Genomic DNA, 18,765 nt, shown 5'->3' on the forward strand with positions numbered 1-18,765 from the left:
ATTTTGGATTAGGATAAAAGTAGATTCCTCGACGGTACCATTTTTCATGGTAAGGATGATTCGAGGATTTTGAATAGTTTAGAATCTTGATTTTATGCCTTGAGTTAAGATTGTGATTTATTTATAGACGATCCAAAGACAGTCTATAATTTTAAATTAATATAAAAGTAGAGTCCTCGAGTTTCTAACGATTTAAGGGTGGTTCTTGTATCTTGAATTAATTTAAGAAAAGGATCTACGTCCTGAGTCATTTACCAATAGAATCTACTCTCTGTAAGCAGTCCTAGAATGATTTTAGAATCTACGAAAGTATAGTATTCGTAATAAGATAGCTTCCTTACTCGTATTATTCTTGAAAAATTATTCGGTTTATTTGCTAACTTTGTTGAAATTTTAGTCACATCTTGGATCTACGTATTTGCGTAAAGTAACGCGTAAAATTAGATTGTTTATTTAAGTCTTGTTTCGCAAGCGAATACTTTGATGATGGAATTATGGAGATCAATTTTACGTGTATCTTCCTCTCTTCTTTGGATGATTAAAAGCACAGGTGGTTGAATGCCGGGGAAATACAAGTGTCTTAGCTTGCCAATTTTTTCCGGGAAAAAAGTGCGCTTCTCGAATGGAACCTCTAGTGCACCCTCGACTTAATTAAATGCAGTGAAATTAATTAAAATAATTATCTTTGTAGGAGGAAGGTTTAACGTTCAGCAATCTCGCGTTGATATTTTATACTTTTAATTCTATTTACTATTAAATTAGTACTTATCGATGATAATTACTAATTTTTAAAATATTTAATTAAGTACGGAATTAACCGATAATAAACACTCTACATTCGATATTTAATCATCATTATTATAAAATCTAAATAAAACGGGATGGAACATTTACATTATATGATACATCACATGATGAAAAGATCGTGAAAAATATGGGACGAAGAATTAAGAAATAAGTTCACTACTTACGAAATTAGAACTAATTAAACATTCTTATCTTTAAAAATGCACTCAAAACCAAGTAACAGCAATTACATACTTAGCTTTCAAAGGCTTTTTACGTAGCTAATTGTCGCGCAAATTGCAACGCGTAAAGCAGCTACAGCGCAATCATTACTAAATCAAGGCGTCATATGTGTCCCGTGGAAGTGTCATTTTAGCTTGCGTATTCAGCGCTCGATTGTTCGAATTCCAGAAACACGAGACAAGTGCTTGTTGCTGTAACTACCTGAAACCACCCAACGCTTCTATGTAATACTGTCCACCCTAATAATTTGCACTTTCCGTATTAGTAATATCAGAAGTGATTTAAAACTTCCAATGTCAATCTAAAATCACATTATATAAAATTACATTATACTATTAGATGATAACCAATTTCGCCACTCACATTATTAATTTTCGGTTCGAGTCACGAATTTTTCTATCTAATTCATTGGACATTGGATTTTTGTTCATAGCTCTAATATTTTGGGTATTTTGTGTATTTCTACATATTACGTACATTCTACGCATTCTTGTGCTTTTAATTCTACGCAAATGCATAAAAATCTGCAGTCTACCCGTGATATATAATTTCACTAAGAATCTTAGAATCGATTCAATCGTGCAAGAGGGTGCACAAGAGGCGAACGCAATTCCTTGGAATCGTTCAGTGGCCATTAAAATCACTGACAGAAGACAACGAAGCCACAGAGAAAAGAGGAAACGCACGTTGGACGCTTGACACGGTGTCTTGCCAAAACGTTTCGTGCTATGTTCACATATAGTTTCCTGCGGCTTTTAAGCTGGAGGATCATTATTTTCTGCTGCACCGATCGGTATAAGACAGCGTCGTCGACATTCAGGGCCGGCCCGTTGGCAACTGGGCCATGTAGCACACATTCTACCACCCGACGAAGATTATTACAATCGGAGATCGAGGTCAGATTTGCCCGCATAATGAATCGTGCAACGATACCCTGCGCCACTCGCGAATTGTTCTTTCACACGTCCTTCCGCGTGTCACGTTTCGATCGCACGAAACGTACGAAGGGCAACCGCCAATCTCAGTCGATTTTCTTAATCTCTTTATTTCTTTACTGCTGGATTTCTTTATTTCTTTATTTCTTTACCCACTTTACTTTTTCTCACAGACAGGGCAGGATCATCTTATGAGAAAAGTTTGAAGTTTTCGATCGAGAGGCCCCTTCGAATAGTCCGCCGAATCGTAATTGATCCGCTGGCTCTCCTTCTCTGCCTCGACTTTTGTTATCGTCTCTGACTATCCCAAGGTTTAAGTTTTAAGCGGTAAATTCCGAATAGGAAAGCTTCCGATTAAACGAGACGGTACGAGTTTTGCGAATTTTTCTTATCAACCTTGGACCACTTTTTCCTTCATTTGTATTTCAATTTCCTTTTTCCTGTTCTCGTTCGTATTGACGATAGTTTCTTTCATATGAAAATCGAGGAACTCGGTGAAGAAAAATGGTAAAAGTACGGTGTTTACCAAACAGACAAGACAAATATGGGGAACGATGTACGATAATATTTATCTACAAAATTTTCTTACGGATTTTGCAGGTCTCTTCATGGATACGTGTGGCAATACTTCTTTATTAGAATAGTCTATTTAATCTGCAGTTTTCTTATTTATCTAGCGTTCTTTATTTTTATTTATTTAGGGGTTTGTCACAGACTTCCAAATCTTTATGAGTACCTATAAATATGTTCAGGAACATATAGATTTTCTTATCAGAATATAACTGTAGCCACAATTCCCTCAATTTAAAGATCCGTTCACTTACACCATGTTTCCTCCCTGAATGCCTCAAATACAACAGCCAGAGTAGTCTTTTCTGACCGAATATCCAAACTCTAAATAAGTTCAGCAGTAACCTGAAAAGCTTACAACTGCACAAGATTGATCCACAACCTTTGGAAATGAATATTTCTTATCAATCTTGCACTACCTTTCATCAACTTGTATTTCAATTTTCCTTTTCCCATATCCGTCATCAACGATAATTTCTTTTTTAATTTTTTAGCAGAAGAACGCTTGTAACAAGTAGAGTAAACCTGTGTGTCCAAATGGCATTACCGATTCTTCGGGCAATTTCAGTGCAATTCCGAGCACACGCGCGAGTAGACTAGGGTATAGGAGAGGGACACGCGAAGAGGAAGAGACGCGTGGTCACGTTTTATATCTGGAAGTGTTCGCGAAACTATTTTTAGGATGACGCCGCAGAACAGTCGCTGGACGTGTGTGGCGCGCCTAACAGTTAACCCTGACCCGGTAATAAATATTATACTCCCGTATAGGAAGCTATAGACACCCCACCTGCGGGTTGATAAATCCACCCTCAACCCCCACGGGCGAATCAGCTGATGGATACAACCCTGGGAATGAAATTGATTATTAAAATGGACGTGGAGTTGTCTGTGGACGATCGAGCCACGTTTATTTCACTTTTATAATACATATAACTCATGAAAGTACTTGAACACTTGTCGAAAACTTTTATGAATATATCATATGTACTGTGTAAAATATCGAAGAATTTCGCCCAGTGAAACATTTCCATTATATCGATATACCACGATGGAACCATTTTTAACAAATATTGCACGTTTAAAATCGCTATTTATGACGTGTATTAATTTTATACTAGAAATATATTTGCAATAGATACCTTGCAACTGCTATATAGGTTTTTCAGTTGGTTTCAAATTTATATTAATTATCGTAATAATCGTGTCTCGTTACAATATTAATGGAACTTCAAAAATGTTTCATGTGAAACGCACAATACATACCTAGTAGGTTTCTGTGATAAATGTCACAAATATCTATAGAAACTCTTTATCAGTACTTTGTGCGTGTTATGCAAAACATTTGAAATTTTCACTGTACCGTAATGAAACCCGACTGTCATGATTATGTTGGTAAAGTACGAAGCAAATTTGAAAATCAACATAGAAGCTACAGAATACTCAGTGCGAGTATACATAATGAAATTTTAAAATGTTTTTTATATGAACATGCATACAATAACGTAAAAGCATAGGAAAGTTTTCCATGGTAAATGTTGGAATATCGCCGCGAGCCACTCTATGTATTTCCGTGATATTTTACTCGAAGTTTCAACGAGAATCGAAAATTGTAATCATTGCCAAACAATTTTTAATTAAATCTGATCGTACTACGAGCGCAAGCTTTAACGTCGATAGAAACTGATATCGTATTTATTTCTTGCCAACCGATTAATTTTCTGTCGATTTTTCATCGACTCGTTTCCTATTACACGATCTCTTTCGTCTTTCTTTTTCCTTTCATTTCTTTTTTAACGATTCCAAGAATTTCTTTTACTCCCTTGGTAATAGGATGAAGGATGCATTTCATTTTTTATCCAACGCATGTAACATCTAAAGACACAAGGCTGATCGTTGTTATACGCTTTATAAGAAGGACAATTATGTGAAACGACCCAATCAATCTTCGAGTTTCTTTTTCTAACGAGCTGTTATTTCGAGGGACATCGTGTGAGAAAGAGAGATGCCTTTGTCGCTGTTTAATAACGATCGATGGCCCTGAGCATCGGAGAAAATTGCACCCATCGCTTCCAATCGCAAACACCTTCCGTTTCCACGCTCTTTCTTTTTTAATCTTCGTCCTCGACAAGAGCGATGATTCTTTTATCTTCGTGTAGGATTTTAAACGGATTCTTGCGTTTCCTAAATCATTTATATTGTTCAACTGTGAGGAAAGGTAGCGGCTGTCCAACGGCCAATTTGTGACAAACTCACATAAACTGTTATAACTCACTTCCTTCGCTATATTTTGTTTCAAAGCAGTAAGTACACTTTTTATTTTTAACAAAACTTCAACATATGATTTAGGTTATGAATTTTAAATCACACCTTCTCGCAATTCTCGTAATATATTGGCGCTTTATATGTTACTTAGTTTCTTTGTCGTATAAAGTGCCAATTTAAATCGTCTTAAAACTTTCTAGAAGGAATATGTATTATTGATCTTTTTTTTTTTACTAGAATTTTACACTTTATTGGATTTTTGTATCCTATCAAGATGAAAAATGTTCACTATTTTGCTTTTGAAACGCACAAAGGGATTCATTTTACGGTTTGTTACAGTCACTATCTTTTTTCATAGTTTTACAAATACAATATACATGGCCTAAAGAAGAATCTGAAAATTCGCAATACCTTTTTCAATAGAATTCTTCGATATTTCCTTTTGAATTTTGCTAGTACCTTTTCGTTCATGTGATCGAATGTAAAGCAGTTATTGTATTTCGGTACGTGAAGTTCAACGACTCGCGCTTGGCCCAAAATCAAAAAGCTTTACGATGATCATACAGAGGCTCGTAGAATTCGTGTGCCAACGATCCAATCGTGCATATAACGATAAATCGACAGTTTCGTACCATCTGGTCCTTCCATATAATTTCTATACAGTTCAGCATAACTCGTAGTAATTGATGATTATCGAACTGCGAGTGAATATTGATTAGGTGTTAACATTTATTCAGATAAGTTTTCGAACTTAGTGAAAAATTGTGTTCGATTATAGTATAAGGTACAAGAAATTTTATTGCAAGTCAAATCTTTTTCCATCGAATTATCTGCATTGAAAATATTTGCCTAGTCTGGAGAAACTGTACCACCACGCCACTTGTAAAAATTTGTATGTTTTATTCTATTTTCTAAATTTGTCGCTCACTTTTTCCAATTATTACTTTTCTCAGATTTTTCTCCTAAAAACACAATTTTTCTCATAGCGTTCAGCGTATTCAAAGCGTTAATTTTCCAAGCAGAGTCATTGTCCGTGCCCTCAGTGCTCTCAGGTGTCCGTGCAACGCGATTCATGATCCTATTTCCTCTCACTCCAGCGAAAGTTTGTTTAATCCAACCGGTGACTAACTTCGTTTACGCGTAACTCACTCAAACACCCGAGTTCGATGAGAAAAATATATTGCGGAAAGTAGCACGTATAGAACAACGTTGGAAAACTTTTTCTGATAATATTGTTCCGGTAGTATTATCTTCATTATTATGCCAGTATTATGCTCACCGGTTTGTAAAATAATCATGAATTTAATGAAATACAAGAAAATTCTAAGTAAATTGTAAAGGTCTATGCAAATTTTAAATAGAAATTTGTTTCCCTAACTATTACAACGAGTGCTTCATTTTGAATATTTTATACATTTCTGTACATTACGCAATCTGTTACGTATTAATTCAAATACTGATTGTATTTGTAAAAATCATTAATTTTTGTTCAAGTATATTCCTTCGACATTATTATTTATAACGATATATCTTTGACGCTCCCGAAATAGTTAGTTAGTAGTTGTAAAAGTGATTAAAAATTGATGTTAGATGTTATCTACGCAATTTAAAAAAAATATAAATTGCATTATTTCTCGGATTGTATACGGACATAGCGTGTATTTGTGCGTCTTAAAAATTAAATTTCCCATGAATGCATAAACGTCTGCAATTTAACGATAACAAACTACTAACGGTTTGATGGAAATTTTTCATCGAAACGATATGGTAATACGTGATTTTTCGCAATATATATTTTCTTCGATGCATAGCTAGCAGTTTCTACTAACAATCACTAATAAGATTCAATGACGTTGACTCGAGCAGTCGACAGGGCAAGGGCGTCCTTTCGTGCTGGCCTCTCCAGGACCGGTGTCGTTGGTCCACCAAGGGTCAGGAATCGACCGAGAACCACGACCAACTTACCTCATCGACTTGCTGACGGGACCATCCTCGACGAGGACGCCTCTGAGAACTGGTGAGTTTTCCAACTTTCGTTTAATATTTCATCGAACTTCCGCACGTTGAATCGCGGACCAAGATAGGAAAGCAAATAAGTTTATCGTACTGCTTTCATTTAATTTATGATATGCGGTACAGCTTAGTGGGAATATTAATGGCAAAGAAATGGAACTTAGAAGATGCGAAAAGCGCGAAGAATTTATTTCTTATTGTTGAAATATCGAAGGTTTCTTTCCATTTTATTTTACATTTTTTAATCGATTGTTATAGTTGCGTCAATTGCAATAATGGGCTATCAGTGAGGTTGTTAGTCAATTGAAATTATACGGGTTTCTTAGTTTCTGGAAAAGGTTGGCCCGTTTTACAAACATCGGCAATCGTAATGTTTAATTAAAATTTGTCAAATTATCCTTCATAGATTTATTGCCAATCTATCTATACAAGCAATTGTTTCTTTCATTGCGATCGATCCATATGAAATTGAGGAGATTTGCGAAACACGAATATCTTTCTCTATATTTTATATGTATGTTACATGATATATCGATATATCTTTCACGATAGTATCAAATTGGAAGTAAGCAAAGAAAATAGTAACAAAATTATATGGAAACCGGGCTCTCTTCGGTCACAATTTCTTCGCGTAATAAATAAAATCACGATCAGAAAATTAACCTGCAATAAAAAGCTGCAGGGATTGATTATCGCGCAACGAAATCACCGTCTTGTATGAAATTTCGCGAAATTTTCTTGTCGAAAAAAGAATCTCGCTTGAAATTTCACTTGCATCGTACATAATTGGTCCAGAAAATGTCTTGATTCAGAAGTTGCTGCTGGGCTTGTCCGGTAGTTGGAGTTGCGCGAGCTGATTTGTCGTACTGCGGGTGTTGTGCAGAAGCCAATTAAGAAACTGACGAAGCTGACCTAACTAAGTACACTTGGCTCGTTAATGATACAATGTATTGTTCTCGCCGGTTTTACAGCATATCCGACAATGAAGCTGGCATTCGGTTGGACCTTTGTGAACACCGAATGGCCGTTTCGATATCTCGTTAACCGGTGCCGCCCCGTGTTCTCTATTCCGATAATCGATCGTCGGACAAGCCGGCAAAGAACCGAGCAATAGAAATCTCAATCGTTTTATGTAGCGTTTCGCTGAATTGAATTTTCAAACGTGTCAGATATGTTCCGTGGCGACGATAGCTTTCCATGGTTTCGCTCGAACGTTGATTAGAATTTCGTAGCTCGTGGTGCTTGGTATTTGCGAGCGAATTTTGGGTCGAGTGCGATTCTGTTTTAATATTCGAATGTTCCACGTACCCTTCTGGGTTGATTAAATTTTTCATACGACACATATGGTTATGGAGAGTATCTAACATGAAAATCGAATGGGCAAAAATGGTACAGGATGGGAAAAGAAGAAAGAGAAGGGAACAGAATGACGAAAGAGGGAAAAGGGAGACGAAATAGATGGAAGAAGAAAACGGAATAGCACGAGGGATGAAAAGTTAAGAGGACAGAGAAGAAGGGATAGGAAGACAAGACGAAAGGGCAAAATAAAGGAGAAAGCATAAAATAAAAGAAAGGAACAATGATGGGAGCAGTATAGAAAAGAAGAGAGGGCAAGGAAGGGAAAACAAGAGAATACAAATTTCCCTAAGGCTTTTACAAGCTATTGGAATTTCGCTATTAGAATTTCACCATCAGAACGCTTATTGTTAATCTTTAGTTTCGGTCTTTCATAAAGGAATATTTACATTCCATTTAATAATATAGATACCTATTAATTTTTCAATTTTATTTATTTACTGTGAGCTCGGTTCTTCTATTTCTTTTGCTAAAACGACTATTTCAATCTGTGACAGGATTAATATACTGAATATTTGAATGACTCATTTAACCAGTTAATTGGGGAATTTAATTTTATAAATCTCTCATGGGGTTAGATCGTAGTGTGCGTAAATAAATAAAAGCGACGGCGAGTATACACGTCAAACACAGTTAACTGGTTAGGTGATGATACTAAAAAAAATGGACCTCGTTCGAAAGATTCGTGCAAGGTGCCACCATCAAAGGTAGACACTTCTCGATGTATAGGATCTCGCTTGACAGCGAGGGGGGAAAACATAGTAATCTGGGATGATCGAAAGCAGACACGAGATCAAATATTGGCATCCGCCCGAGTAAACAGTAGTTCCGTGTGGTACCACTGAATTGATTAAGGGTTTCGTAAACAACCCTTATCGATATCTCTGCCGCACGAATGGCTCACGAATCGTGACGCGTATTTCTTTCAACGTGAACGCCGTCTATGCAACCTCTCATCCTTTCTTTTCGTCTATGGACGCGATTCGTGACAAATCGTAAATATCACGATTCTCTTTCGAACCTCGTAAATCTTTGTCATGATGACATATTTTCGCGTGACATTTATGAAATGATAGAACTTCTGTGAATAAGGACGAGTCGATATAAAAATGTTTTCCAAGTATTTGTTACTTATTAATTCATTGCTATAATACTACAATATTATATAGTTTGATATTACTATTTTGACAATTCCGTAGCGTTGGTCCCTTAATTGGTACTCGTCAAATTGCCGATGAATATTCTATAAATAATTAATCAATTAGGAATTCGTCCGACAACCAAAATAAGAAATAAAACGTTGGCGGTAAAAAGTACATATACGGTAAAACTTCGCTTATCCGAACTGGGACGTTTATTCGGTCCAGTGTCATTGTAATGCCCGATTTACCGAATATGTTCCTGAAATCCTACTATCTGATTGCAGGCCATGTGACGCTTATACGAATGAATGTTTTGGCCTTAGCGTTTACAAATTTCAGCTTAGCAACATTCAGTTATATGAAAATTAACCCCCATTATACGAATAAATAAACAACTAAGGAAGGGAAATACTAGTGAACTCCTATTATCCGACTGATCCAGTTATCCGACACGTCTTGTTCCCCGACCGTGTTGGATAAATGGAGTTTTACTGTACTACGTTGTGTGCAAAAAGTATTTATACACCATCGTATCTATTATAGCGTTTACATGCTAATTAATTACACCCAAGGAAATTTCGTATAGCTACAGAGACTTTGATACTATGCAAATGAGATTTAGAAAGCTTGATAAAAAATGTTCCATTGGAAAGTGAAAGTATGTGCAAATACTTGTTATAACAGTTGCATGTCTATCACCGCGTCAATTAAGTATTATATCTTTCGAATTGTCACGTAGAACCAAGCGAAGCAAACGTGGTCGATTTCTATAAGTAACATTAACTTCTCGATCGAAGAAATTGCCATTTCCCCGTGTAGAAGGAACAGGACGTTTCTTTTCAAGGAATCAAGATCAACTTACCATCGCCGTTTCTCTTTATATCCTTCTTTTGTGGCTTGCTTCCTTATCTTTCGTAATCGACGAACGATCGAACATCCTTAGCTAGAAGCAATTCCGGTCTTGGCAATTGTAGCACTACAATTGCTACCGCGCCAGCAATCTCTCAGCCGATCTTTTAACAGTTATCTTTCTCCATCGATTTTATCACCGAACGCTTCTTAAACTTTCCTCGTGCCTTTCGCTGCCTCGTTCGTCAATGCAAATTTTGCTTACGAAGCGCAGCACTCGGATTTCAGTATCAAGAGGATAAATCTGCTATCGATGAATTTAGCTTGATAAATACCTTCGAAAGTCGAACATTTTCGTGACAAGTTTCCCCAGCAAGTTTCGTGACTTTTATTCTACGGAAATTTAATACGATTTGCACGTTTCCTCGATACTGCCATAGAGTAATGTTGTTGATCAAATTGATTAAATTTTCGATACTACATCCTTGGAAAAATTGCGTTCATTTTAGGATATTTAATCTTAGAGTAAAGTATTGGTTTGGAATATTTTCCTCGTTAAATATCTTTAACGAGGATTGAAATGTCTTGTAACATTATCAGCTCGATAATGAGACATGTATAATAGAAATTATGAGATATTTACTACTAACGTATATTTGGCAAAGAATTAGTACACAACATGGTCACCACTAAATAGTTATTTTAAGGATAAAATATGTGTTAAGGGTAGTTTAACCAGAAATCTCGAGGGTTTATTAATACAATCAACAAGTATACTATAATCAATAAATACAATATTTGCATGAAGTATCTTGTTATTAAGTTATCTAGAAGTATTCGAATAATTCCGTGAGCAATTGTACTTAAATAATCAAACGAGAAACCGGGCGAGAATTGGCTGTCTTGCAGGAAAAGTTACACGCGTATTTCACAGCGTTGTAAAGCAGAGTTACGTTTATCACTGGCCGCTTCTAGGGCAAGTGAAAGAAAAATATGTTTTCGACGGTATTTCCGATAAAAGGCAGCTGGCACGGTCGCAGTTTCTCGTCCAGTACGGATCGCCAAGACAGATGAGACTTATATTTTCGGAGAACTATCGCGGAAAGAATGTCACCAGAAACAGGAAATGCGTTGCACGCTATCGATTCGGGTGATTTTAATACTTTAATTGCTTGGAGAAACCAATTTCCACCAGAGTTACCATCAGATCGATATTCATTAACCTAATTCGCTGAAAAATCTTTGAATAAGATTTTTGTTTTTCCACTTTACGGATTAAGGAAATCTTCTCGTTGTTCGTGCAAATTTTTATAGCTTACCAATTGCTTGAAATTAACCACTTTTTCCAACTTCGTGTTCTCAATTAGTTGAAAAATCTATACGGCGCAACGTGTAGTATTTCCAGGGGAAACATTATGATTTATTGCCTAAATAATTTTTAATTAGGTTGGATTAGCGAGCACAAACAACGTTGTAAGTACAATGCGAATTCGATTCAGCTGAATTAAAATGAATAGCTTTAACCTAGAGCCATTAACATCATTTTCCACGCAATGATTTTATTTCACGACAATTTGTGGTTTGCGAAAATCATTACGTTTATAAAATACATTGACAAATTCACGGATGAATTTTCAAGTGGCGTGGATGCTATCACGAGCAAACAATTCGTAATTAAACCGTAATTTAAGTGATCGTATTGTATTTTGTACATTTTTATCTTTCAATTTCCTACGAATATATAAAAATCCTACGTATAAACTATTCTAATATCGTAAAGTAATTTGAATTAGAGGTCGGTTGAAATTTGAAAAAACCGTGTACGTCGTCTTTCTGTGGTTCGTTTACATTTAAGAGCTCCTATGTGACTAAAGTCACCCAGTTCTTACAGTGATGTGAGAAAGCAATAAACAACGTTAGAGCAGAAGGACGGTTTCGTGTTTCAAGGGGGGATGACCGAGAGGTCAGAGTATGCGAGTCGAAAAGTGTGTGTGTTGCGAGAGTCAGAGTTGATCGAGACGTCGGAGAGTAGAGTTGAGAGAATTGATCGAGTTGTCAGTGTTGTAGAGTTGTTAGAGTTGCTAGTGAGAGAGAGAAAGAGAGAGTGTTAGATTCGTTGTGACGAGAGTTGCCAAATAACTGTAAAGTTATTTGAGATAGATACGAGTATCGCATTTAGTTTCAGTTAAACAAACATCGTTTTCTGTCCAATTAATAAATTGTAAGTAATCGGGAAACAATTGATATCTTAATTTCCACGATACTACACTATAATATTTAAATATTAGACTAGGTCACGCTGGAATGATGCATTGTCTTGCAATGTCTATGTAAGACTTAGCGAAAGGATGACACTGGTGGTCGGAAGCTTAACACGCAAGAGGGTTGGTGCGACATAAACAATCCCCGGAACCGCGAGGCACGACGAACGACAGAGAATAATACGATCGCAGCTGCGACCTTGGAGTCAGACAGCAACTAACGGAGACAGCGTACACGCTGTGGTGTTCTTCTCTTCAAGGTAAAACCAGGTGTACTGTTTCGACACGCAACCACCGAGCGGAAAACGATCAGAAAGTTGCGCGGCGACGATGACGGGTACCTTGAAAATTCCGACGAACCGTGGAAAAAAGATTCGATGGCAGCCAAGGGGGCACGCGATGGTAATTTCGCAACAGCGATAGGGATCTGTTGGAAAAGAAAAGAAAAAAGAAATTGTGGGCCGACAATCTCGGAGCGGGACCGATTGTCGAGAATTTCGAGGTTGGTCGGCGTGTTTATGACGGGTATCTGCCAACGATGCAAACATTTGCAGATTCACATCTGCTATATCTGGATTTTTAAAATCTTTTTCTTCTTTTACTTTTTTGAAAGCTGGAGGAAGAGTAATTTTTTGAGGACGAAAATGTGGTGGTTTTGTCGGAGGTTGTGATTTAGGTGATATGGTGGAACTTGGTAGACCTTTGATGCAAATGGTTAATAGCTGGGTAATTAGAAGGTTTGTTCCCCGCAGGGAATAGAGGTACGTCATGAAATCGGGATTGTGGTGGAATCGCGCGAGTCGATCTCGATTCAGCTTTACTAATTGCCAAGATTTCCTACGTTGGTTGGTTGCTACGTACACTGAGAGATACAAATAGCTACAAAATAAATCTGCAAGACTCGAAGCAACGGACACCGTGAAAAAATAAGATTCTTGAAAACTGAAATATATAAAATATTTAAAAATTCTCTACCTTGCGCCCCTGTAACGATTAAACACCGAAGCGATCCACCAATGAAGCAACAATTGCTCCGAGTTAATCATCCAGTGTGCAAAGTCTGCGGTGTGCGGTTCTGTTAGCCTGGGGAGAGCGGGAGGTTCCAGAGAAAAGAAAGTTTAGTCGTAGCTAGCTACTGATTAACGGTAAGAGCTTGATTACAGCTGCAACTTTACAGTGACAAAGAGAAATGTCCCGGTTTTACTGCGCGCTTCAAGGTGAGCCCCGTTGAACACGCAACGTCGCGTCGCACAGTGCGGCATTTGAACGAGGATTCGGGACAGAAATGAAAATTCGGAGGCCGCGTTCTCAACGTTTACCTTCACCCGCCCTTAACTAGGCAAAGGTAAACACATTGGGGGATGTTAACGCCGAGAGAAATCAAAGCGGCACGTGTTAACATTGATAGGGTGTCAACATTGGAAAATGTTAAGTTAAGATTAATATCGGGGGGGGGGGGGGAGGTTAACGTTTGCGAATGGTTTTTATCCTGACATTCTTCACTCATGGATATGAGTCGTCTAAGAGAACTTCCTTCTCGCAAGAGAAGATGTTTGAAGAGGCAAATATTCGGGGGAAGTTAAGGTTGACAGGTAAACGTTGGGAGATAAACGTGGAAGTAAAAATTAGGGGAAGGTAAACGTTGCAGAGACGTTGATATTAACGTTGGAGGGAGGTTGAATTTGGGGGCGGTAGAACGTGGGAGGTCGGTGAACGTTGCGTCGCGATGTGGGGGACTGAGAAACGATCAGGTGACTGCGACAAGACTACTCACAGAGGGAATAGAAACGCGTTTTAACTTCTCTCTCGCCGCGTTCAAATTTTGATTTAGTACGTCAGAGTATTTGTTATCGCTAGTGTTATCATCTTGTAACGGGTGAACTTACGAAGAGATAGGTACTATTTTTGCTTCTCGAGAATTAAATATTAATCGCGTACTTGTCTATTGAAATTAAGGAACTAATAAAAAACAAAGTTGGTTAGCTTGACTGCTGAAAGGCTCGTATTTATCTTCGTTCGAACATAGATATATCAAGCAATTAAATTTCTGTGCCATCGAAACAGTTTTTCTGTAAAGAAATGAAAATCCGTTCACGTTCAATTCGAGCAGAAAATGCTCCTCGAGGTCTGTTTGAAGAGCGCGGTTCTATGCGCCGGATCTTTCAACGATCGTGAAGAGATAGAGGCATCGCGTGAATAAATAGAGGCTGTGAATGAACCTGCTTGAATAAGAATGAAAAAAGAAGGCGTGAAGGAGATGAATGAAGGCGTTGGTTTGAGCCTGAAGATTTTATCTCGCAATAAGGAGCGTGCGTGACCATAATACGAGTCGAAAGCTGCATTAAACTCGTGGCAACGTCAAAGCATATCTAACTTACATGTTGGCCTCAAGGGACATACCTGGACCGGAAATGGAGCGCAACGCTACTAGATTAATACGTATTTTAAAAAGTTTCCCGCAGTAGGCGATGTTTCTTCTTAAAAATAACGTCAGATAGGGAAGTTGATTTCAATACTGGAAAGATCAGTCAGGTAATTCCGACCCATTAATCGGCAAAATTAATTGGCAAAATTTATTTTCACTGATAGTTATAAGTGTTCGTAAACTTTTTACTTTAGAGAAAGATCGTGCTTTGATCAAAATGATAATCGATTATTTCTTTTAGCAATCATTCTGAAGATAACGATGTTTAAGGGAGTCGTCATTGAAAGCATTATCTTTTCGACACTAATTGCACGCAGTTTGCTCCGAGAGTAATTAATTCTAATTAATCGTTAACCGTACATTCGATTCCTTTCCATCCCGATTTTTAACGATCTTCCTAACGAACAAATAAATAAACTTTTGACGCACTTTTAGAAGTGGAATTTGCCGATGAGTCGGAACAATTTCAGCAATACGAAATTGTTAATTTATAAACAGTTAAAATCCAACACTTAGGACGATGAAATAATTCCAATAGATAATGCTACTGGAAACAATTTAAGCGAAACGAAGCGTTGCCTTTTCAATAGGAAAAGTAATTTAGCCTAACGAAAGCTACGAGTCTCAAATGGAGAGAACCGATAATTCAAAGTATATCCGTGCCAAAGTTGACTTTTAAACCCGGAGAAAGGCTCGAAGTTGAGAGGAGTTTCTTGTTTCAAGTCGGCGACATTGTTCCATGCTCGTTTCCCGTGAATTCCAGAAGATTCGGAGGAGAAGGGGGATTCGAAGAAATCTAGGTCTTACCTCGCTCGTTTCGGAAAGTTACGATGGTTTTCGTAATTGGAGACGCTTAAGCGAAGCTTTTTGGTGGGATCGTTTTCGAGTTTCGGGTATAACGAATCGACGCGAGGATGGCTAAATTGGAATTAGGTAAACAGTGAAGTATAACGGCATTTAATCATCGAATGGCGGGTTGAAGCTATTCATTGTGAAGTTACGGCTATGAGAAATGTTGTACCTAGTTGTAAGTAATGTTTTTGGCGAGGCAAGATCATTCGTATCACTAAACATTAATAACCGCTATAGTTCAAGATGGAAGCCACTTGCTGGCGAGTTTAAATGGCTGAGGACCAAGCATATTTCGCGTTTAATTTATTTTATTGTTGTGGAAGACCCAGTGGCAGCGAGATGCAGTAAAATCGTTCGAACGTCCAAAGTTTATGTGCTTGGACCGTTAAAACGAGCGAATTGATAGAATTCTCGGAAAATAAGCATGTGAAATCACTGTCACGACCGTATAAATTATACTCTAGCTGTGACTCAATCTTTACTGTTGGATATTGTACCTATTGTTCGTATACTTTACGCTGTTCTTACATAAAAATATTTACACACTTCATAAAAATGGCTTTACACACGTACGAATATTTAATCGTTGGTACGATTTCGACTTTTTCATATTTTGGATAAATACGCTGCTAGCAGCTTTAAAATATTAAATGTTACAAAGTTTTACTGCTTCCCTTCTCTTATGAATTCTAGTTATTGCTGGAATCTTCATTCTTTGTATATCCTTTGTACGATCGAGATTTTTCTACATATTACATATTATTTCTACATATTTGCACTTTTATAATATCGCTGATCCTCGGAGATTCCTTTGCCAGGTGTTTGCGTTTTTCCTATTGTTGCAATTCTGTCTTAGAAGATTCCTTCGTTGCTGAAGTTGCTCGTCGTAATGGCCCATAATAGAATTGTCTTATTTGATGTAAGAATTTTTCCAAATTACATTTATACATTTTCCGAGAAAGCTACCCACGCCACTTTACAGTACAAAGACTAATTCAGAGTTGCAAATATGCTAACTGACGATTACTTACGCAGATAATTGAAAATTAGTGTTGTATCAATTACTGTATTGCGGATCATACGCACAAGGTCTCCGGATAACAGGCCCGCAAGTGTAACTTGACGACGATGCGTGATATTTCAATTACGAGTTATCCTAAAATTCGAGAACAAGAACGACAATAATTCGCTGCTAAACGGAACGTGCTAGTTTCCTATCGAGCCGCATTATGGTTGTTTTCAGAGAGGCCTTCGCGTGTTCGCACGCACTCGTCGATTTCTAAACAGCAAAAGCGTTCTATTCGGTCTGCGATTAACAAGAAATTGCGAAAGAGTATTTGCTGGGTCAAAGCAATTTTATCGACTGAACACGATTCGTCGCGTACACAAGAGGAAAGTCTCGAAATACGAATTGAAAAAATCAACGAAATTTTAAGCAGCGGTAAAACAGGAGATGTAAAAGTAGGAGGTCGAGCTCTGTGACTTTTCTATCTCACGTTTTTCGAATTAAAGAAAGAAAAAAGAAAGAAAAGTGGGAGAGAGAAAAAAGAAATAAAATCCATTAGAGAACGCGAGAACAATTGAATCATTAATTATTCAAAACGCTATTGAATTAGTGTCGAGGTTCGTAGTTTTGAATTCATAAAGAATTTGCGACTCTTTGCAGGGAATAGGTGCGAAAACGCGAATCGCGTTTGAACGACGCACATGCAAATGTGATTTTGCGTTGGCCCTTGGGAACTCTTTCAACGTATTAGCGTGCTATAATAGGATGGATAGGGTGCGGCATGCGGAGACGTGAAAAACTTGTAATTCATTAACCATTCTTCCCTGTAAATTGGCTACGGCTGATTAAAACGAATATTCAACTCACACTGCAGTGATCCACGAAATACGATTAAAGAACAGAGGGCAAAAGAAGGGAAATTATATAACAGAACGATGTTTAACCTTCGAGCAAAATGTCTCTTTGATTTTCTTGAAAATTCGAGATTTATCCGGACGCAGATGTTCGAGTATTGATAAGAATCATTGTGGACACTGGAAATCGGATTATTAAATAAAACACAACAAGTCGTTATTGAAGTTACACTATTTATCGCAGAAAATGTTTTTATCTTAAAAATGTTTTCTTTATTTTTCTGTGTCATTTTATACGTCACTTAAATAATTAAATGGACGCATCATGTGCGTTAATAACACAAATGTTATTACGTAAATGTAATAGTGTAAACACGTTGCTCAATAGCGTAAACGCGTATCGATCTCACGGTATGGACGATGATCCTCAATCGTGATTTCCTCGAATTAACAGTGAATTAACGGCGAATTAACGGTACAGAGTTTGTCAAACGGAGATGCACGTGCCACGCACTATAATGAATCATATTGAAGCAGGGACCCATGCAAATATGTACACGACAGCAATTTACCACATTTTAGACATGTAAATTCCTTGAACCCACCCAACAATAGCGTGCAAACGCCGCAAGGTAAAGTTGCGCCGATGAAAAGAGAGCGCGGCCAGCTACGACTCGGGGTTGAAAGGGGAGAGGCGAAGAAAAAAAAGCGGTAGTCCATTATGTGGATCTATTTGTATTACGAAATCACTCTGTCAACACGGCGACCGAGGAATCGATGTCAGGGTTGCCTGGTCGCAGTAAACGTCGACAAAATTCACCGTGTTTTTAACGCGATTTCGATCGCGGCTCCGACGTGGCGAGGAAATTCAGTCCTTTGCATAAAGCAAGGGTATTGGGAACTTTGAAAGGATCAAAAGAATATGAAATGAAAGGAACGTTGCTACCATTCTTTCTGTCCAAAGAAATTTCCTTTTATCCGTTTTTTCGAATTTCATAAAGATTATGTACAATGTACATACAATATACTGATTATCGAAATTTATTGATTTATTGATTCATTAAGGCTCGACCAATGAAATAATATGTAACGTGTGCAAACAAAATAGCTGTATATATTGTTTTGTCAAGGTAAAAGATATTATTAGAATAATGGATACCTCGTAGAAAATCATTACACCAGTCAGGGAGATGTATAAAAAGGATTTTCGC

General features: G+C 37.5%; 1 protein-coding gene across 4 annotated transcripts in view; it reads left to right on the plus strand.

Moving 5' to 3' along the window:
- Positions 1 to 18,765, plus strand: part of sei (potassium voltage-gated channel seizure) — a 145,811-nt gene that overhangs the window by 43,472 nt on the left and 83,574 nt on the right. For all 4 annotated transcript variants that reach the window (XM_033331511.2, XM_033331515.2, XM_033331517.2 and 1 more), the window contains exon 4: positions 6,663 to 6,813. In XM_033331511.2, the coding sequence (XP_033187402.1) occupies positions 6,663 to 6,813 (151 nt within the window). The remainder of the gene's footprint in view (positions 1 to 6,662; positions 6,814 to 18,765) is intronic.

This window comes from Bombus vancouverensis, chromosome 12 (genome assembly GCF_051014615.1).
Source record: "Bombus vancouverensis nearcticus chromosome 12, iyBomVanc1_principal, whole genome shotgun sequence".
Taxonomy (NCBI): domain Eukaryota; kingdom Metazoa; phylum Arthropoda; class Insecta; order Hymenoptera; family Apidae; genus Bombus; species Bombus vancouverensis.